Source organism: Octopus sinensis, linkage group LG1 (assembly GCF_006345805.1).
Source record: "Octopus sinensis linkage group LG1, ASM634580v1, whole genome shotgun sequence".
In the NCBI taxonomy this organism is placed as follows: Eukaryota; Metazoa; Mollusca; class Cephalopoda; order Octopoda; family Octopodidae; genus Octopus; species Octopus sinensis.
The window spans coordinates 137,744,907-137,768,433 of NC_042997.1; the positions used below are offsets into that span (position 1 = coordinate 137,744,907).

The following is a 23,527-nucleotide window of genomic DNA, read 5'->3' on the forward strand; positions in this document are numbered from 1 at the left end:
ATGCACATAGGCATACATACACACATATCTCCATACATACACAGACAGCCACCCACACATACACACTTAAGTGTGACTGTGTGGTTAAGAGAATTACTTTCCAACCATGTTTCCTTAGGTTCAGTCCCACTGCGCAGCACCCTGGGGCTGCGTATCCTGCAACAGCCCTAGGCCAACCAAAGCCATATGTGCAGATTTGGTAGTTGTAATCTGAAAGAAGCTTGTCATCATCATCATCATCGTTGTTGTCATCATTTAACATTTGTTTTCTATGCTGGTTTGGTGTGGATAGTTTCACAGGATCTGGCAAGCTGTAGTGTCACTTTCAGTGTGGGTTCCACAACTGGATGTCCTTCATAATACCAGCCACTTTACAGTGTGTACTGGATGTTTTTTCTTTTCATGCTATCAGTACAAGTGAGGTTACTAAGTAACTTGCAAGGAAAGAAAAGAAAAGACCCCTTGACTGAGTGGAGAGGTGTGTTTATACTAGGTGTTGAAGCATGATAGAGGGACAAGTACAGGTATCTTGCTAAAGAGGGGATGCATGGCTATCTTGCATTATATGAGTGGGTGCAGAAAAGTTCCTGGCTTTAAAAGTATCACAAGAGGTCTGGTTGGAAGCCTAACCTGAGTTCTCTTACAGGACTTAGAAAAACTGAAGGACCACTGCAATAAGTGTGTGGATCTGAGAGGGGAACATGTATATAATCATAATTAACTGATCCTCCTGAATTTTCTTTTACCCAAAGCTAGGAACTTTTCAGCACCCCCTCATATAAGGGTGGATGAGAATAGCTGGGAAGAAGGTGCTTGAGCATGTTCTCAAGATGAGTATGAGAGAAAATATGGAGAAAGTTGATCAAGAGAGAAGATGGGTGATTTCATAAGAGTGTGAGAGGAGAGTGACAGATGATTAAAGATAGGGTAAGAGTGAATGTAGTGAGTAATGAACAAGGGTGGAGGTGTGGTTGATAGTGAATATTGGTATGGAAGAGGAATTTGAGAGAGGTAGGGGTGGCTTGGGAAGGTGATGACAAGCAAATGCCAAGGAAGGGAGGAGAGCAGCTTGTAAACTTGAAGATATCCCAGAAAGTAGAGAAATGACATGCAGGCTGAGAGAGTGGGAGAAGGGAGATATACAGTGACAGAGATGGAGGTTAGAGGTACATAAGTGTGGCTATCTGGTAGGAGAAGGAAGTAAACTGGTAGTGCAAAAGTAGTATGAAATGTGTCAATTCTGCTCTCAAATGATTACAGGGTGTGAGTAGTGCCATATTCAGAAGAGTGATGGAGGGATAGGTATTAAGAAGAGCTGTGAAAACACGCACACACACACACATGACAGGCTTCTTTTAGCTGCCGTCTACCAAATCCACTCACTAGGATTTGGTTGACTCAGGACTATAGTTCTACCCAAAGCTCAAAGTGCACTGCAGTGGGACTGAATCTAAACTATATGGTTAGCAAACAACTCCTTAACCACATGTGTGTATGCGTGTATATATATATATATATATATATATATACATATATATATATATATATGTATGTGTGTGTGTGTTTGTATATGTGTGTGTATAATATATATATGGCATGTAAAAAGCACCCACTACACTCATGGAGTGGTTGGCGTTAGGAAGGGCATCCAGCTGTAGAAACACCACCAGATCAGACTAGAGCCTGGTGTAGCCCCCTGGCTTCCCAGACCCAGGTCGAACCGTCCAACCCATGCTAGCATGGAAAACGGAAGTTAAATGATGATGATGATGGTGATAGATATATATATCGTCAATGATGATTATGATATATATATATATATATATATATATATACACTCACACATACATACATATGTGTGTGTGTGTGTGTGTGTGTACATACATATACAAACACACAGAAACTAAATTAACGCTGTGATATGTGCTGCAATTTCTTTACTTTTCTAATCTTCCAGCTATTCTAATAATTCTAATCCATAGCAGTATGAACTTGGAAGATAGTAATACTGACAAAATGAAATGCTATAAAAAAACATAACAGAAAAAAGAAAGAAAATATAATATAATATACAAACAAGAAATTCTAATTTTCTTCAATGTTGGTACTCTTCTCCAGATTTGATTATGAATTTATTTTTTTCCTCGTAACATTCTCTCAAATTTCATTTCACCATGTATGCTTACAGAGTTACAACAAAAAAAAAAACAAAAAACAAACAAACACAAAACACAAGGATCGTTATTAAAACAAAATGGAAGATAATGATGATAATCTCTTTATTGTAATATAAGGTAATGAGGATGATAATGGTAATGATGATGATGTTAATAATAACAATAATTATAATAACAATAACGATAATAATAATAACAACAGTATTAATGATAATAATTATAATAACAACAAACAACAATAAAAACAACTGCAATGTACTGTTTTTATGCTATCAAATCAGTTAGTTTTGTGGATATGATGGAGATATTTGATGTGAATGATTGTAGTTTTATGTGATAAATTTTGTATTCTTTTTTTCAGTCTGGTGTTTCAAATGTGTTGGTTTAATATTATTTTATATAAAACATGATATTAAATGTCCAAAAATGCTTTTATAAAAGTGATATTTATTGAAAATTACTGGCTCTTTTCTCCATTTTACATCATTAAATGTTTTTAAAATGTATCTGTGTACTTATATATGAGTGGGTTTTTGTGTATATGGGATGATGTATATGTGAGTTTATATACATTTATGAATTAATATATGTACAATTTTATGTTTGTATAAGTGTTTGTTAATGTGGGATACCTTTCCTGTGAGGGTGGGGGTACCAAATATGGCATAATGTTTGGAATCTATTCTGGTTGTTCAATTGCATTGCTATTTCCCAATGCTTGCTAGTTTCATATCCTTTTGTCTTGCCTTCTGTTCTGTTCTTTCCTTCAAAGATAATGGAAATCAGTAGACAGCCAGCCAGATATACACAGATTAACTGACTGAAAGACCAAAGTGAACAGTTGAATAGTGTTCATCATAATCATAATAATATATACTGAATACATCTTAAAGCACATATATACTTTTAACTTTTCAGCTTATATTAACCAAAATCTAACAAAAATATTCTGAAATGTTTTTCCTGTGCTTCAATGAAAACTGACCAGTTCTTCTACAGATGCATCACATATTTATACAAGTCAAGTTCTACCATAATTTACATCTCCTTCTTTGGAGTTTTGGGTTTAATTCATTTTAATTTGTATTTCTTCTTTCCCAATTCATAATATATATATATATATATATATATATATATATATATATATATATATATATATATACATGCACCTACATACATATATGTATATGAATGGAGATATATATATATAAATATATACACACACACATATGTATGTATGTGTGTTGCTCTGTCAAAAGCAGATGATATACTTGGAGCAACAAACTTTCCTTCCTAATTAGGACAGGTGTTTGGTTCTTCCATCCTCTTTGCCTCTGCTGCCCTCCTCTCTACTCTTCCAGCCAGGTAAGCTCTATGTGTATTTGCGTGTACACTGGCCAAAATAAGTTGAAGACCGATGATGACAGTTCTATTCCTTCATTAATTTATTTTTAACAAGCCTGTATAAAATTATTTTACTTTTTACAATTTATGTAGAATTTTTTCTCTTTCGAATGATATAGATATTATATATCTTTCTACAATTTGAATAATTTTAATGTGCAATTAATTCAAATGATTAAAAATTATCGGCAAAATAAGTTTATGACTGTACCAACAATATTTTGTTTAAATTGAAAATTTACAGCACAAACGATCAACAAACAAAAATTTATTATTAGTATCTAGTTCCATAGCCATTATTTTCAATTACAGCATTACAACAGCGGGACATGGAGTTCAACAAATGAGTACAAAAATCACTTGGAATGTTCTGACATATTTCTTCAATAAAATTATATAGTTGGGACAAATTTGTTTGTATTTTAGCATGAACTCTTTTAGAAACATAATTCCATAAATTTTCTATTGGATTCAAATCCAGGTTCTGTGGAGGCCACTCAATAACCACCATATTGTTGAACTCAAAATATTGCAAGACTTTCCTAGCCTTATGAATGAGGCAATTGTCCTGCTGGAAAATAGATCCTAGTGGTGTCTGATTATTTAAATATGGCAGCACATTTTCATTTACTAATTGCAGATAGCCTACACTGTTCAGTCTGCCATCAACCTTAGCAATTCAACCAACACCTAAGCTGCTGAACACAGCCCACACCATTACCCCCTACTTCCCACTTGCGCCATTTTCTTGACACACTTAGAATGGAATTCTTCAGTTAGACAGCGCCTGACATAAGTCTTTCTGTCTGATCCAAAGATACAGAAGCGGGATTCGTCACTCCAAAGAACTTTTGACCAGTCTTCGGCCATCCATTCAATATGGCTTCCACCAGTTCATCTCAGAAATTATCGGCTTCTTTTGAGTGATCCGGTCAAACAGTCCAAATTCTTTTAGGTGGCTTCTGACAATTTGTGGTGTAAAGCTGATGTCAGTTTCATTAGATAATTGCTTTAAATGTCCACAACTGTTAGCATTTGGTTACCTTCAGAGAGCCTATGAATTCGCCAATCCATCTGTACTGTTGTTTTTCTCAAAGCACCTGTTCTTTGCCAATCTTTGTACTGGCCAGTGGCTTGAAAAGGCTTCCATGCTTGAACAAAAGCCATTTTGCTGCACCCTAATTGCTCGCTAATGTTCGTGAAAGACATATTTTTGCTGATGAAGCAACACAATGTTTTGGTTTGTTAATTCGCATAGTCTTGGTATGGTCTTAAGCAAAATAATGTTGGTATGGTCTTAAACTTATTTTGATGACAATTTTTAATCATTAAAATTATTCAAATTGTAGAAAGATTTATAACACTTGTATCATTTGAAAAAGAAAAAAACTTACATAAACTGTAAAAAGTAAAATAATTTTATACAGTTTTGTTAAAAATAAATTAATGAAGGAATAGAACTGTCATCATTGGTCTTAAACTTGTTTTGGCCAGTGTATGTGTGTTTATGTGTGTGCATTTGCTTGTTCTGCTGATGTGGCTTTTTGATTTGAATTTTGCTTTGTCAGTTTTAATGTCGCCAGCTGTGCAGCTAAACATTTTATGCTTGAATAAAAATATTTCCACCCAGTTGATTCTAAGCCTGGAATGTATCCACCCTGTTGATTCTGAGAATTACTAATCCATTTTTAAACACTCAATCTATCTTAATGTCAAACTTGTTGAAATGATAAATATACAGACAACTGAATAATAGATCAAGGGTTAAAACACTTTTCAAAGCTTTCTGTTGTGTTTTTAGTCATGGCATTTTACTCAGCTTGCCACAATCTACCTGGCTAAAAATAACTGCCACTCCTGTTTTGCAACTGAGAAATATTTATTTCATCTAAATATTTGAATTTGCATAGCCATCTAATCGTTCTAGTCAGAAAACAAAACTCTGTTATTAATAATTAACTAAGGTTTTCTCATACCAAACAATCCTAGTAGCTGAACAATCTAGACAAGTATTGAAAAAAACCAAGGTCATAGTTTAATTTTTAATCATTTTTATTGTTCATATTATATTATTTCTTTCTACATTACATCATATATTAAATCAGTACTAAACTAACATGTCTGTTTCAAACATTATATTGTATACAATGCACCTGAGCACTGTATATAATAAGTTTATTATTATCATACCAAATAAAATTTATAAACAAGCTTGTAACAATATTTCTTCAATGATTTTCAAATAATGTTTTTATAGTACATATTATGTAAGCATGTTTATATACTGATGAATTCATTAATTATGGACAATTTAATTGAGATTCATATAGCAAACTGTAACAGATAAGATATGGTTGATATTTGGATAGCATTTACTTCTATTAAATGATAAAAGTTATGAAGTTCTATATTATAAAACAATTAAATATCTACTAATCAACTGAATATGGAGATTTTAGATTAGCTGTTTTGTTGTTGTTTTTTTTTATGGGGGTGGCAGGGAACAGACCTTAGCTTCTAAAGGTGACTTGTCATCATATTACCAAAAATATCAGTGGATAAAATGCATTCAGCGTCATTAGTATCTTGTATGCTTCCATTGAAAGTAATCTTTGTTATAGATGACATCTTAAAAAATTGTTTCACTGTAGGTAGGTCCTAATGAAATAGACATATAATCAGAGGTATCCCAGCTATGACTACCCTGGTATTTTATTTAAAAAAATTTTTTTTTTATTTTTAAATAAGTGACCACAATGTCCAGTTTCCTTAAGACAGTAGGATGTTATTTAAGAGAGATTTTGTTTCTGTTTTTAGCAGGCTGAGTGGCTGCACTAAGAGCACCCTGGGCCACTAATTATCAGATTATCCTTACGAGGGACACTGTCCAGTGCTAGTGAAGAGGAACAAATTATTGATATTTTATCTTTTTTTATGGGAAATACAAGCAGAAAGTAGTTTTTGAAAACTTCCTATCAGATTCTTGCTGATTCAGATTATCACCAGTCTATGAAATCTAGAGGCTGTCTTTGTCTTCCTATTGATTTAGTTAGTTGTATTCCTCAGAAAATAACTACCTACCCATTCATAAGCTTATGTGGATAGAATATTTTATTCCAACTCTGCTGACATAGGTTTTAGAAATTGCATTTCTTTCTATTTCATTTGGCATGTTATTATAAGAATTGATTAGTAACAACATAAGGTTCTTTTGCTGGAATATGAACCGTATCAGGAACTTATATTCATGTGTATGTATGCTTATTCTTTTACTTGTTTAAGTTATTTGATTGTGGCCATGCTGGAGTAATGCCTTTAATTGAACAAATTGACCCCAGGATTTATTTTTTATTAGCCTAGTACTTATTCTAGTTACAGGGATGTAAATACACCAACATCGGTTGTCAAGTGATGGTGGGGAGACAAACACAGATGCACAAATATATATACATGTCTATCTATATATATATTGTATATATGATGGCTTCTTTCAATTTCCATCTACCAAATCCACTCACAAGGCTTTGGTCAGCCTAAGGCTATAGCAGAAGACACTTGTCCAAGGTATCACACAGTGGGACTGAACCCAGAACCATGTGGTTGGGAAACAAGTTTCTCTTTTTTCCTTTATCCTTAATTGCTTTTGTGATCCCTCCTTACTTACCACAACCCATAGCTTACCATAATAAATTTTCTCCTACAGCCCACTGCAGTCTTACCATAATCTAGTCTAGTAGACTTCTCACCTGAGTCACTGACCTTAGATATCAAATTACACACTTTAAAGAACTACATTCTTAACCTAAACTGCCAACATAGTTGCTCATTTTCCCATTCATAACTGGCCTTGACAAACACATCCCTGCTGTGTTCCTGAGTATTCTTTTATTTTGTAAAAGAATATTCAAGAACACAGCAGGTATATGTCTTCTCATCTGATGATTACAGTATTTTATAAAGATGTAATGTTCTCATTCTTCTATTAAAAGTTATGTAAGAAACAGCTGTAATGAGATGACAACTATCCATTATATGTTAATATTCATTTGATTACAATGCACCAGGGTATTTATGACTTATCGGACACGCTAGAGTATACCAACAATGTACTACTCAAAGTTATGCGTTATTTGGACACAAACGAAATATCCTAGCTGATATTGTCAACTCTCACAAACCATAGGCCTGAACCGCTGACATTACCCATCCCTACCTGGTGCATACCTTTTCAAGCACCTAATTCTATTGGAATCTTCTTCTTACTACTTATAGGGCTTCTTTCAGTTTCTGTTTACCAAATCCATGACAGGCTTCTTTCAGTTTCTGTCTACCAAAATCCACTCACAAGGCTTTGCTTGGCCTGAAGCTATAGTAGAAGACACTTGCCCATGGTGCTACACAGTGGGATTGAACCCAGAACCATGTGGTTGGGAAGCAAGTTTCTTGCCACACTCCTGCACCTATATATATATATATATATATATATATATACTGGGTCATCCCATAAATAATGAAGTTTTTTAAATTGCATGAACTAAAAGTTGGAGGGGAATGGGATAAACTACCTGCATCTATTTGCTTTAAAAGGAGGTTGTAAATTTACCTTCTCCGTATTCTTAGTGCAAGTTTTGAAAAGTGCTGTTATTTTTTCAAAGCTATAATAGAAGTGACAAAAGAACATATTCGGGGTATTTTGCTTTATGAGTTCAATAAAGGCAACAACACAACAGAAAGCACAAGGAATATTAATGCAGTATATGGGGATCGGACAGCAAGCGTAAGCCAGTGTCAACAGTAGTTCCAGAAATTCTGAGCCAGAAACCACAGCCTAGAAAACAAGCATTATCCTGGAAGATCTGTAGGGCTCAAAAAGGACTTCCTGCAAACCCTAGTGGAAGAAAATCCCACCGTGACTGTTGAGGAACTAACAGAGAAGCTTAGATTTGGTCATTCGACCAGTCATTCAAGTCAGCACTAGAAGAAAATCGACCATCTTTGGTTTCAAGATGAAAGGTGTTTTTTCATCAAGATAATGCTTAGCTACATACAGCAAGGATAACATTCCAAAGGCTGGAGAAGTTTGAATGGGAAACAATACCCCACCCACCATTTACACCAGACATTGCCCTATATGATTATCATTTATTCTGCAGTCTTCCAAATCATTTGGACGGAAAAAAATATGAATTCTGTAGATGAGATCAGAACAATACTAGAGAAGTATTTTTCATCACAGACAAGTGAATTTTGGAAGAGGGGGCTTTTCAAGTCTACCAGCTAGATGGAAGAGCATTGTAGAAAATTGAGGAGAGTATATTTTAGATTAAAAAAGAACTTTGTCTCACTTTTGAAAAATAAAGGAAGTATAAAAAGACCACATTATTTATTGGGTGACCCAATATATAAATATTTTACCTTTGAGCTTATAAGAGCTTATAAGCATTCATCATGTATTGGCTATAGAAAATAGTCTAATATTGGAACATATAAGCCCTTCATTGAAAAAAATGGGTATTCATGTATTAATACCCATTTTCTGTTGAGGGTTTATAAGCCCCAATATTAGACTATTTTCTGTAGCTAATACACAGTGAACACTTATAAGCTTAAAGCTTATAATTATTTACAGAATTTTCACTTGTTGCTGTTTCTTACACCACATGCACACACACAAACACACACACACACACAAATATACATATGTGCATGTGTGTGTTTATAATCTTTATATTTAGTTATTTATTATTTTATTGTATTTTCATTGTTATTGCTACTCTCTTTTTCAAGATGTCAGCATTGTTTGAATTGTATTTAAAGCCTGCAGGATTAAATAGTTCTGAAATGAATGATATTCATTGGATGTCACAAATATTAATGTTAGATTTATAGCCATCCTCATCAATTTATGGCTTCATCTAATTTCCTGTTTTTTTTCCTTCCTTTCCTTTTGTTGTCTTTTTTTGTTTGTGTCTTATTTATTGATCTTATATAGGGTTAGGATGATTTAATTCACCTCTTTGGTGTCTGAATGATTGTATTGCATTTCCATGAATTTTTAAATTTTGATTTTTTTCCTCCCTAAGATACCATATCATTAAAATAGCTTCCTGTTTTAAAATGGCTACCACAACACTAATAAATTGGTTGCTATTTATTATATATATTATGCATTACTACCAATATGTTTACTTCGTACCTAAACCTCAATGTACTTTTAGTATTATTACTATATTTAGAATAGAGAAATAACAATAACATTTGATTGAGTTACATTGTTACTGTACTTGTTTTTCCTGTTAAAAATGGGTTTATTGTCACCTATACAGACTAACTTGATAACTTGTTGCTATGTTGTGTATGGCATAATAGGTGATGCACTGGAAGTGATGTTAAGTGCTGAAGTGAGCGAATTGCGTGTTCTCTCTTTTCCATGGACAGTTGGCCAGCATGGACATATAAATGCAGGGTCCTCTGGTATTCTAGCTATTGGATAACAGGTAGGGTAGAGAGTGTCTCTGAGTCACATAACAAGTTCTAATCAGTGGCTGAGAAATTCCTTTTTGGATTTGTTTGCCAAGTCAAGGTTGCCACAACAAGAGCAGCTAACATTGTGCTGTCAAATCATTTCATTTCCTCACCAACATTATCAATTGGTCTATTGTATACTTCCACAATGCATTAATATAGTATAGTGTTGTTAGCATGTAAAAAGCACACTTTGTTAAGAGGTCAGCATTAGGAAGGGCATCCAGCTGTAGAAACCATGCCACAAGAGATAATTGGAGTCTGGACAGCTCCCTGCTATCCAGCTTCATGTCAAACTGTCCAACCCATGCCAGCATGGAAAGTGAACTTTAAACAATGATGATAATGATGATAATGATGATGATAAGATGAAGAGTTTGTTTTCTTTGTACCAAGATCTCTATTCCTCTAACCTTTTACCTACACACAGGGCTGTTTATCTCTTATTAATTTATGGTAATATTTTAAAATTTACCCTTTAGACAATTCATTCTGATCTCTATATTTTATCTGTGGCTTTGTTTTGCTAATCTCGCAGTTATTCGTACACAGCATCCTATTAAAATGTGCATAACTTACTAATGATGATTACAATCTATAACACCAGTTTCACTGAAGATATTTGCTAATTTGCTTTTAGGCATCCACAAACAATATGCCATCAACTTGCTTTGTCTATTCCATTTGCAGTATTGTTAATTGTGCTTTTTGATCTTTCCTTGATTCATTTCTACACTTTGGTCTGACCCATTCAATTATAAGCTGAAAGCTGTATGAATAAAATTCTGCATATTTTTTGTAACTCACAAAGCTGACAGATGAACAAACTATTTCCTCATTATGCATACAACTTCATTTATCCAGATATTCATTTTGTATTTTCTATGACAGTTATATCTTTATGATTAGATGTTCAATTAGTTAGTCATTTCACATATGAGGAGATTATCTGAGTTTAATATATACAGTCATTATGTAAGGTTGCTAACATAATTCAATGTAAATAATTTCTTGTTCAGTTGTCTGGACACATTGATAATCTAGTAGATGGAATTTTGTTATGGTTTGAATAGTATACATAGGGTTATCACCTGATTCTAGATCTTCATCATGTGGGACTGTTCAAACCACAAACTTAATGTCATTTTCCTAGTTGGATTATCAAGCTAGAATTATAAACTTATCTTCAAGAATCCATTTAAGCTAATAGATTGGTAAAAATGTCTGCACCAAATTTCTCTTGAGTGAGTGTGTGTGTATACATACATACATACATACATACATACATACATACATACATACATACATACATACATACATACATACATACATGCATGCATGCATGCATGTATGTATGCATGCATGTATGTATGCATACATACATAGATATATACATATATATATATATAACAAAGTAATGGCACAAAGCAGTGTTTATGTATAATCACAATTTAGGTTAGTTGAAATATGTGGCAAACGTATTTCAACTAACCCAGATTGTAACATATATACATACATATTTATATATCATCACCGTCATTTAATGTCTGCTTTCCATACTGGCATTGGTTGGACAGTTTGACAGGAGCTGGCTAGGCAAAAGACTGCACCATGCTTCGCTGTCTATTTTGGCAAAGTTTTTACAGCTGGATGACCTTCCTAACACCAGTACACACACACCCATATATATATGCATGCATACATACACACACACACACACATATATATGCATGCTTACACAAACACATACACACACAATTTACAGTGTGCTAGACTGTGCAACACATTACCAGTTAATCAGTTTTATATTCAACTTTTATTTTTCATATATTGGGTCATCCCATAAATAATACAGCTTTTTTAATACTTCTTTTATTCTTCAAAAGTAAGGTAAACAAATTTCTTTTATAATCTAAAATATACTTTCCTTCATTTTCTACGATGCTTTTCCATCTTTCTGGGAGATTTGCAAAGCCCCTCTTCTAAAATTCACTTGTCCGTGATGAAAAATACTCCTCCAGTACTGTTCTGACCTCATCTACAGAATTCATATTTTTTCCACCCAAATGATTTTGAAGACTGCTAAATAAATGATAACCAGATAGAGAAATGTCTGGTAAATATGGTGGGTGGGGTATCGTTTCCCATTTAAACTGCTCCAGCCTTTGGAATGTCATCCTCACTGTATGTAACCAAGCATTAACCTGATGGATGAACACCTTTCATCTTGAAATCAAAGATGGTCAATTTTCTTCTGGTGCTGACTTCAATGACTGGTTGAATGACCAAGTCCAAGCTTCTCTGCTAGTTCCTCAACAGTTACAATGGGAATTTGTTCCACCAGGGTTTGCAGGACATCATCATTGAGCTCTACAAATCTTCCAAGATGAGGCTCATCTTTTAGGCTGTAGTTTCTGGCTCAGAATTTCTGGAACTACCGTTGACACTGGCTTATGCTTATTGTTTGATCCCCATATACTTTTATTGCCTTTATCGAACTCATAAAGCAAAATATGCTGAATACGCTCCTTTGTCACTTCCATTATAGCTTTGAAAAAATAACTGTTAAAATCGAACTGCACTCTTCAAAACTTGCACTAAGAATAAGGACATGGTAAAATTACTAACTGTTTTTATAGCAAGTCGATGCAGGTAGTTTATCCTGTCCCCTTCTGACTTTTAGTTCATGCAGTTGAAACCAAAACACATTATTTATGTGATGACCCAGTAGTTTTAGTCTAGTCCTCATAACAAGATATAGACTAGAGTACAGAGTTTGAGTCACATTTTATATAGTAATAAGAAACAGAGAAATACTGAGAAAGTGAACCACGAGCTTAAGAAATGCTTGCTTATTAATGCTTAAAAATACCAAATGCATATATGATTCATGTGTCCCTTCGTGTATTTTTTTCGTAAGAGAACCACTATTCTGTGCATCTGATCTACTCTGTTATTCACTAAATTCTGGGAACCACATCCAACATTCTTTAACTCTTTTACTGTGGAAATCAGATATATCCACTCAAAATTTCATTACCCTTAACTTCGGAAAGCAGTTTAATATATTGATCTTATCTTTTGTTGAACAATGTCATTTTTGAAACTTTTCTTTTTTTCACTTTTGACATATGTCAAGTCTACTGAGACAATGTTACTTGCAGAAAATATTTTTTATTTTTTAGTGGTTATTAAACATCATTACTTGAATAAACATGAAATTTGATTTTGCAGTTAAAGGGTTAAGAATCTTTTTAGCAGCTGAGATAATTAGTGGATAGTCAGCCTAGTTTTGACAAATTTAATTTGGTCATATTTTTCTTCTTGATAGATTTCATGATATATTAGTATGAGGAGTGTCATAACTTCTCACATGGTTTTACACCAACACCTGGCACACTTGATACCTTTAACAAGAGTTTACGCTGCTGCTAGTTTTCAATTCAGGTCACTGGTTTGAAGATATTTTCCTCCCTCCAGACTCAGAAGCCCTGCTAAGGGTTGTCGACCCTGCCTTCTCTCCAGACTAGAAAGATAAAAAGAAAATAAACACTCAACGTAATGGCTATTATATCTATTCTATCTTAAAACTAATTCAGTGAGGTCACAATTGCAGCTGCATCATAGTTTCAGCTTTATATTAATGTATCTTTAGCAGGCATCTGGAGACATTCAAATAAGTCGAGACAGGATTAGCAAGAGGAAATATAACAATCTGTTGTTATTGTTGTCCTTTAGCTCCAGGTGAGTCTGAATTCAGCAGAATCAGAATTGAAATTACTCCAGCTATGTCATTTTAGAGAGTATCAAAGACTAGATTAATTGATATGTACTTTTGCTGAAAAAAGATGGCAGGGTGTGATTTGAGGGGCTGTTAGTTGTTATTTTTAGCATGTTAGCAATGTGGACTCTGTAAATTGCAATGTGATCAGAAGTGGTTTGGGGATCCTTCCTAATGTTGGTAAAGAAAGGCATCAAGCCATAGAAACCATGCCAAATCAAACAGGTGTCTGGTGCAGCCTTCCAGCTTGCCAACCCTGGTCAAACTGTTCAACCCATGCCAGCATGGATAATGGATGTTAAATTATGATGATGATATATGACTCAATGGCTTGGATGTTGTTTGCCTTCTGCCTGTCAAATTGAAGAATGCAATACCACCCAATTTCTGTATTTCTGTAAACTGTTATTGTTGCTGAATTCCAAATCAGTTCTGAATAAAGATATATATATATATATATATATATATATATAATAGGAAAGGCATTCAGTTGTAGAAACACTGCCAGATCAGACTGGAGCCTGGTGCAGCCTCCTGACTTCCCAGACCCCGGTCGAACTGTCCAACCCATGGTAGCATGGAAAACGGACGTAGCCATCTTATCTGGCTACCACAGTCACCAGATCTCAATATTACTGAACATTTGTGGTGCATTTTAGAAAAATAAGTAAGGAGTCGATATCTTCCACCATCATCACTACAAGAACTGGAGACTGTTTTAGCTGAAGAATGGACAAAAATTCCTTTGGAAACAATTCAAACTTTGTATGAGTTCATACCTCATAGAATTCAAGCTGTAATTACTACCAAAGGCGGTTCAACCCCATATTAAAATAAATATGTTTGAAATTTTAAAGTGTTTCCATTATTTTGTCCAACTCCTGTAGCTTCTATAACTGGATACCCTTCCTAGTGCCAACTACCTTATAGAGTGTGCTGAGTGCCTATTTATGTGCCACTGGCACAGGAGCATTTATGCAGCATCAGCACAAGTGCATTTTACATGGCACTAGTACCTATAAAGGTCATATCTGTATGTATGGATGACCATGATTTTACTTAGCTTCACACATCTTCTCAAGTAAAGCAAATCACTACAACTCCTGGAGCCTTGTGGCCAGGAGTTTCCACAGTGTGGCCCAGCACTCCCAGTTCTTCTATATCACTCTTGGCCTGCACAGCCACCACAGGCACCAGCACCCTTCACACCCATCAGGACAAAGAGGCTCAATCACTCGCTACAGGCTAACTACTCATATATGAGTATATGAGTTAATGCCAACAACAACACACACACACTGAAACACCCACACCATGCAATCATGTATAAATAATGTAGCTTCTATACTCACAATCACGCACATATACACTTAAAATGTTAATTACACATGCACTCACGCAAACAGATATTCTAAACCAACATATAAAAACTGATCGTTTGAAGATCAGTGAGCAGGTCACAGAAGTGTGACAAAAGACTGTTTATTAACAATGAAATAATTAAATAATAAAGAAGCTAATAATAACTGCAACTAATGTGTGCATATTTATGATTATTGAAGAGGATATCTGAAATACATGCATATATTCATTCATGCATGCATGCTTACACGCACACACACACATACATACACACAGACACATACTGACATGTACATACATACATGCATTTATTCATTCATTTGTTTTATTGCTTTGAAAACTACATAAAAGTGAACTTTATAAATTACACACTTTTTTACTGCTCCAATTCCCTTCCCTGTTTTCTGATGCTGAATTGTTTTGCTTTATTTATTCATTTGTTGATTTATTTTTATTGCTTTCTTTATAAATTGAATTTCCTTATTTCTATATTCTTTGTTGTGTTTGAACTCAATAGAGGGAAACTAAATCCATTCTGCTATGCATTTCTGTTTCATATATGACTTTAAAAATTATATGATTCCTCCAATTGTCTTTTTGCATGTATGTGTGTTAAACTGATAAATGTTGTCAGGTTGAATCTACAATTTAGTTTTCATTCCTATTTGTAGTCAAATTGCTTCATTTCAATAATACTGCTCATATCTCCAGGAAATGCATGAATGTCACAATATTATATTTATATTTCCTCTCTCTTATAAATCTCAGCTCTTTGTCACATTATGTTTTATTATTTTGCTAGTCTCAGTCATTGGACTGCAATCTTTGAGTACAGCTTACATTTCACTAGTATGAACGTTTTTAGAATATACAGCTGTGAAACAATATCTACTAAAATAATTCAGATTAATATCCTAATTTGTATTATCATTTAACCATTTCAAATATAGAGCACATATGCAAAATATAAGAAAAAAAAATTCTTGTTATTTACATCATAAGAGTTTTATAAACTTACAAGAGAATGTGAAATAATTCATTTTGGAAGCACTCATAAAGCTATAAACAATAGCATGAAAAAGTCAAAGACAGCCTTTGAATTTTTTTTTATTTGAAATGGTTTTTCAATCCAATATTTACATGCTATTATTTATAGCTTTATCATCTGCTTGAAAATCCACTTTCTCTTGAAAGTTTATAAAATTTTTATAACACCAACAACCTACAATTCTTGTTGGTAAGAATGAAGTTTCTTAAATGGATAGAGAAATTCTAAGGATTTATTCATGCATTTTCTTCTGGTTCATTTCATTCCTAAAGACAGTCATTCTTGAAATAGTTCTTAGTTTACTTCATAAAAAAGGGAGATTCATACACTTCTATTATCTATTTATTTATTTATTTATTTATTCAAGATTTGATGGATTAACATAAGATACTCTTGCAACCTGGGTCTTAAAAGAGATATAGATTCAAGAAAGTTAATACAGGACAAGTGAACTCTTCTAATTAACCCTTTAGCATTTAAACCAGCCATATCTGGCCCAAATATTCTACTTGTTTTGTGTTCTAACCAACCAAATCTAGCCTATCACACCTACCCTTCGATGCCATTATAAAAATATATAATCACATCATGAAAATTTCAAAGCTACAAAATAATGCATAATTAATTAAAAACAATGTGAATGAAAAATCATTACATTTGACAGGGTAATGTGAATGCTGAAGGGTTAAAGAATCTAAAGCTTTATTTCCTACCTAATATTGCTCTATGTCTATAGCTAAGAGAGTTGAGTGTTGCTACATGTAAACAGTTGCCTTGAATGAACTTGATCCATTACTGGAAGCAGTTGTGTCAAGATAGATCTGACAAGTGTTTCTTTAAATGTTAGTGCTTTGGTTAGTTGACATCATGGGTGTAAAAATCTAACAAAAGACTTACAGATACATGAGCTGAGATATATCGCAACTACTTAATACTGTGAACATGATTTTAGAGCAAGAATGAGTAAATGGTGTACAATGAGAAGCAGATCATTCTGTTTCTGTTAAGAAGACTGTAGAATTCTTGACTAGGAACATAGTGCAGCAATGATTAGGAGATATAAATAACTCCACCCTTCAGTTGATATGTCACCACCCTAATGACTCAGCCCGCTGAAACAATAACGTCTAATTAGGATTATTGATATCCTATCACTAGCACGTGCACACACTCACACCACGTCTGTGTGTGTGTGTGTATATATATATATATATATTATATATATATATATTATATATATATATGAGAGGTATTGGTATCTAGAATACCCAAAAAGTGTCAGGTAATGCTAAGTAAGTGCTATGGACAGACTGTAGTTAAACTCTTTGTTTGATAATGATATGAGTGAAGAGTCTAATGTGAGTCTTGTATTAGCATGCATATATATATTAGATAGAGTGAGATAATAAATTCAAAGCTGTGAGGAGTTTCCTGGACATTTATAAGGAAATAGTCTTACAGCTGTTTCTTGGATATTATGGATATCCCTTCATCAGACGGTGTGAGAAGGTTAAATAGTGGAAATATTTGAGTTTGAATAATTATATCTTATTTCTACGTTCATTTGCTTATTTCCCTCTGTATTCCCTATCTCCTCCTTTTCCATAACAATTGAAACTCAAGTCGGTGACATGTAAAAGCACCATCCATTTGTGGCCGTTTGCCAGCCCTGTCTGGCCCCCATGTCGGTGACATGTAAAAGCACCATCCGTTCGTGTCCGTTTGCCAGCCCTGTCTGGCCCCCATGTCGGTGACATGTAAAAGCACCATCTGTTCGTGTCCGTTGCCAGCCTCGCCTGGCCCCCGTGCCGGTGACACGTAAAAGCACCATCTGTTCGTGGCCGTTTGCCAGCCCTGTCTGGCCCCCGTGTCGGTGGCATGTAAAAGCACCATCCGTTCGTGCCCGTTGCCAGCCTCGCCTGGCCCCCGTGCCGGTGACACGTAGAAGCACCATCTGTTTCGTGTCCGTTTGCCAGCTCTGTCTGGCCCCCGTGTTGGTGGCACGTAAAAGCACCATCCGTTCGTGTCCGTTGCCAGCCTCGCCTGGCCCCGTGCCGGTGACACGTAAAAGCACCATCCGTTCGTGGCCGTTTGCCAGCTCTGTTTGGCACCTGTGCGGGTGGCACGTAAAAAGCACCCACTACACTCACGGAGTGGTTGGCGTTAGGAAGGGCATCCAGCCGTAGAAACACTGCCAGATCTGACTGGGCCTGATGAAGCCTTCCAGCTTCACAGACCCCAGTTGAACCGTCCAACCCATGCTAGCATGGAGAACGGACACTAAATGATGATGATGATGATGATGATTTAAGCTTCTCACACCGTCTCTGATGAAGGCATATCCATAATATCCCAGAAACAGTTGTAAGACTATTTCTTTATAAATGTCCTGGAAACTTCTTACAGCCTTGGCTTTATTATCTCATTCTGTCTAATATATATATATATATATATATTATATATATATATATATATCCATATATATATATCCATCATGATCTATAAATAATTATATATTTTGCACTCCATAGTCATCTTGTCTTTATTCAGATAAAGTATATGCTTTATTACATTACCCAATATGTCCTTCCATTTCTGAAATGGTAGAGTATGATATGAAGGAAATGGTTGCTATTTCTCATAGGTGTCATAGTCACATAGAGTCTATCTCATTGGTTTATGTATAACTAAATATTTTATTATTTTGTAATGATGAATTCAAATCCTAATTATAGCACACAAGTCTGTCATAATTTAGATTTACTAAACAAAGATTTTAAGGTGCTTCAGTGACTCCATATGTTATGGAGTTCAAAAGAACAAAACTGATTTAAACTTCACTACTTAATTATGATATTTATGATTATGATGACTAACTATGAAATCTTATGAAAATATGTTAAAGGAGAATAATATGTATTGCTCAACAGAATTTACTTATAACACATCCTTATTTGAAATTTTGGAAGAGACTGCACATATTTTTTTTGGGAGTCTTGATAGCTCTTCTGGGTCCTTTTCTATTTCTAGGCCCATGTCCTGAAGACAGGAAAGGAAGTACACCTGAGGGAGATATTGATGTTGCATTTGACCGTTACTCACAGCAAATCACTGATTTAGAAAATGGTAATAATTCTTGTGGTAAGTCATCAAGAAAGTGTATATATAATGTCAATGCATATTCTACCTTTACACCTACAATAACAACAACAGTGAATATAATTCTTACTTGTCCACTATCGTTATTATCATAATAACAATAATTGACACTTATATTCACCAATTCACATTAATATTTTTTCACATGATTTTTCTCTTTTGTGCTCTGAATTCATATTAAACCTGAGATGAATCTGAATGCTCATTACAGAAGTAGCTAATTAACGTCTTTTTTTTTTTTTTTTTGTCATCAGTCTCATAGTGTCTCATGTTTTAGGATTCTGTTCTAAAGCTTTATTATAGATTTTCTTACTTCCGTTAGGAAATCTTAAAATAAGGACAAGATTAACAGAAATAGGTGCAGCATTAGAATGAGACAAACACATAGTTTAATTTTAATTGAATAATTTGGTCGTTCAACTTGAAATCCTTCAAGCAGAAGTCCCTGATAACTTGGCTTGGGTTATTTTGCACCCAGCTGCACAGGAAGAATAAATTTTAAAATTTTCTATTTTATTGACTATCACAGTCTTCAGGGTGTTTTTTGCATTACATGTGTGTTATTTATGTAATAGTTAAGTTATATATTTTGCATTTTATTGTGTTTTGTTATGACCCCCTCATCCATGGAAAAATGCTCTTGCATGAAACTGGTCCATAGTGCAAAAATGATTGGAGACCACTGATTTAGGGAACAGTGAGTAAGGAAACTTTTGTTTTAGTTCTCCATATAGGAACTAGAAGTATATCTTTCAGCTATTAAATGTCTCTTTGAGTTGTCATTCACACACTGAATGCTGAGATGCATTGCAACTCTATAAATTGGTTTAGCTTTGGAAATAGATTCAATTCAGTATGATTGATTGTCATTGTATACAAATATAACAACAATAATAACAAACATAATGGAAAATAAATTATAGATCAAGTTACAATAATAACAATCTATTGTAAACCAACAACAATAACATAGAACAGCATACATTCAACATGACAGTAATTACTATATCAATATAACAACAACATAATTATATTAGCAAATATAAGCAGAAACACTTATCTATATTCATAATAATCCCATTTCCTATCAGTGGTAGAAAGCTTCTTGTCTAGTTCTGTTTGTGTTAACTATTAGATTGCACAAAGATGAACATGTGTTTAGATAGTCTCTAATGTCTGAGATGAATCTGAATGCTCATTACAGAAGTAGCTAATTAACTGCTATTTGCATATACAGGTATACCAAGTGTATATTTATTTAATAACTATACATTAGGCTTTCTGTTTATTCTTGTAAATTTTCAAGTATAAATATAATATTCAATCCAGATATCTGCTTCTTCAGTTCTGTTTATTATTTATTTTATTTTATTTTGTAACTTGTGAATAATAATGTTACAATGTTACAGCTTTCCAATGAGCCAGTCTCTAGTTTTCTGCATTCCTAATGGTGAAAGACACAAGGGAACATCTGTAACCGAGTTTAGGAAGATTTTTTGAAAAGCATCTGTTTTTCCCTTTTGTATTCTTCACTGGTATATGGCAGAAGATATAAACATTAATACTTATATATGTGTGAGTGTGTATATATATTGTACAGACAAGGAGGTAATATTTTGAATGCTGTATGCCATAGAAACAGCAGAAAGATTGGGCATTATTACCCACATAAGGGTATTATATATATATAATTGTTAAAGAGGACAACAAATGTTAAGGCAAGACAAACATCTCAAGTTATATACGTTATTATTATTGGAAAAATTCAAAACCTTACGGCTGTTTCTGGGATATCCCAGAGTATGGAATATTCCATCATCTGAGAAAAACAGGGAGAATGAAAAGGGTATAGATTAATGAAATGATGACTCAGAGGACAGGAGAAAAGGAATAAGGAGATGAAGAAAGAGAAAAAAAAGAAGCATAACTGTTCACAGTTCAACTTTCCAATCATGTAGAAGTAAGTTCGTAAGTCCTTAGGTGCAATCCTGTGTAAATCTATGTGGATTAAAGTCTTAATGGTGTAAATATCCAGAAATAGATGTGAATGTATCAATGTTCAACTACAGAATGGTAGCAGAGGTGGTGATTAAATAGTAAAACGAAATAAAAATAAATACAAAGAGAGTTAGAGAGAATGAGGAAGGAAATTAAGGATTGGCATTAAGGATAAAATGAGGTATGTAAGAATATAGTGTATAAGAATATAGTGTACAAAAATGACTAAGAAAATAAATATATATATATATATATATAATATATATATATATATTTAATCAATATAGGGTGGTGAAAAAATTTTGTAGAATTCTTTTTGCTACCAGCGCCTAGTGGGAAAAAATTAAATAGTCATAGACCATTTTTAAGTTCAACATCACAATCAAGGACGGCCATAATAGGCCATTCACCCACTAGAAATAACCAGCCAAATCAACAACCGCAAATAAAGATCAATTCCGTAAACAGGAGAAAATTTTAAAAAACATTTACCCTGTAATTTCTTGTACGATGCACCGTTTCGTCTGCTGTTTAATGGTAAACTAACCTGATTAATTAAATCAAGCCAATCTTCCATAGGCCCTCAGATTCTTCAGCAAGAAATAGCCAAGTCGGAACAGATATTTTCACGAGGCATTTCCGACACTGCCAAGGCAATATCTGACCTAAAATTTTCAAATCGTCGCACTCGCGCCAAATTTATCGGCAGCAAATAAATATAAGCCGTCGATTCCATTACGGAATTAACCAGAAAATTCATAATTAATCAATATAGGGTGGTGAAAAAAATTTTGTAGAATTCTTTTTGCCACCAGCGGCCTAGTGGGAAAAAATTAAATAGTCATAGACCATTTTTAAGTTCAACATCAACAATCAAGGAACGGCCATAATAGGCCATTCACCCACTAGAATAACAGCCAAAGCTTCAACCGCAAATAAAGATCAATTCCGTAAACAGGAGAAAATTTTAAAAAACATTTACCCTGTAATTTCTTGTACGATGCACCGTTTCGTCTGCTGTTTAATGGTAACTAACCTGATTAAATTAAATCAAGCCAATCTTCCATAGGCCCTCAGATTCTTCAGCAAGAAATAGCCAAGTCGGAACAGATATTTTCACGAGGCATTTCCGACACTGCCAAGGCAATATCTGACCTAAAATTTTCAAATCGTCGCACTCGCGCCAAATTTATCGGCAGCAAATAAATATAAGCCGTCGATTCTTACGGAATTAACCAGAAAATTCATAATTAATCAAATATGGTGGTGAAAAAAATTTTGTAGAATTCTTTTTGCCACCAGCGGCCTAGTGGGAAAAATTAAATAGTCATAGACCATTTTTAAGTTCAACATCAACAATCAAGGAACGGCCATAATAGGCCATTCACCCACTAGAAATAACATAATTAATCAGGTTAGTTACCATTAACAGCAGACGAAACGGTGCATCGTACAAGAAATTACAGGGTAAATGTTTTTTTAAATTTTCTCCTGTTTACGGAATTGATCTTTATTTGCGGTTGAAGCTTTGGCTGTTATTTCTAGTGGGTGAATGGCCTATTATGGCCGTTCCTTGATTGTTGATGTTGAACTTAAAAATGGTCTATGACTATTTAATTTTTTCCCACTAGGCCGCTGGTGGCAAAAAGAATTCTACAATTTTTTTCACCACCCTATATTGATTAATTATGAATTTTCTGGTTATTCCGTAATGGAATCGACGGCTTATATTTATTTGCTGCCAATAAATTTGGCGCGAGTGCGACGATTTGAAAATTTTAGGTCAGATATTGCCTTGGCAGTGTCGGAAATGCCTCGTGAAAATATCTGTTCCAACTTGGCTATTTCTTGCTGAAGAATCTGAGGGCCTATGGAAGATTGGCTTGATTTAATTTAATCAGGTTAGTTTACCATTAAACAGCAGACGAAACGGTGCATCGTACAAGAAATTACAGGGTAAATGTTTTTTAAATTTTCTCCTGTTTACGGAATTGATCTTTATTTGCGGTTGAAGCTTTGGCTGTTATTTCTAGTGGGTGAATGGCCTATTATGGCCGTTCCTTGATTGTTGAT

At 34.2% G+C, this 23,527-nt stretch overlaps 1 protein-coding gene across 8 annotated transcripts in view; it reads left to right on the forward strand.

Moving 5' to 3' along the window:
- LOC115210843 (rabphilin-3A) overlaps positions 1-23,527 on the forward strand; it is a 266,359-nt gene that overhangs the window by 216,010 nt on the left and 26,822 nt on the right. For 7 of the 8 annotated variants that reach the window (XM_036505145.1, XM_036505143.1, XM_036505140.1 and 4 more), the window contains 2 exons: positions 6,264-6,276; positions 19,335-19,438. In XM_036505145.1, the coding sequence (XP_036361038.1) occupies positions 6,264-6,276; positions 19,335-19,438 (117 nt within the window). Of the gene's footprint in view, positions 1-6,263; positions 6,277-19,327; positions 19,439-23,527 lie in introns of all 8 variants that reach the window. The other variant, XM_029779602.2, reaches the window with a different exon arrangement.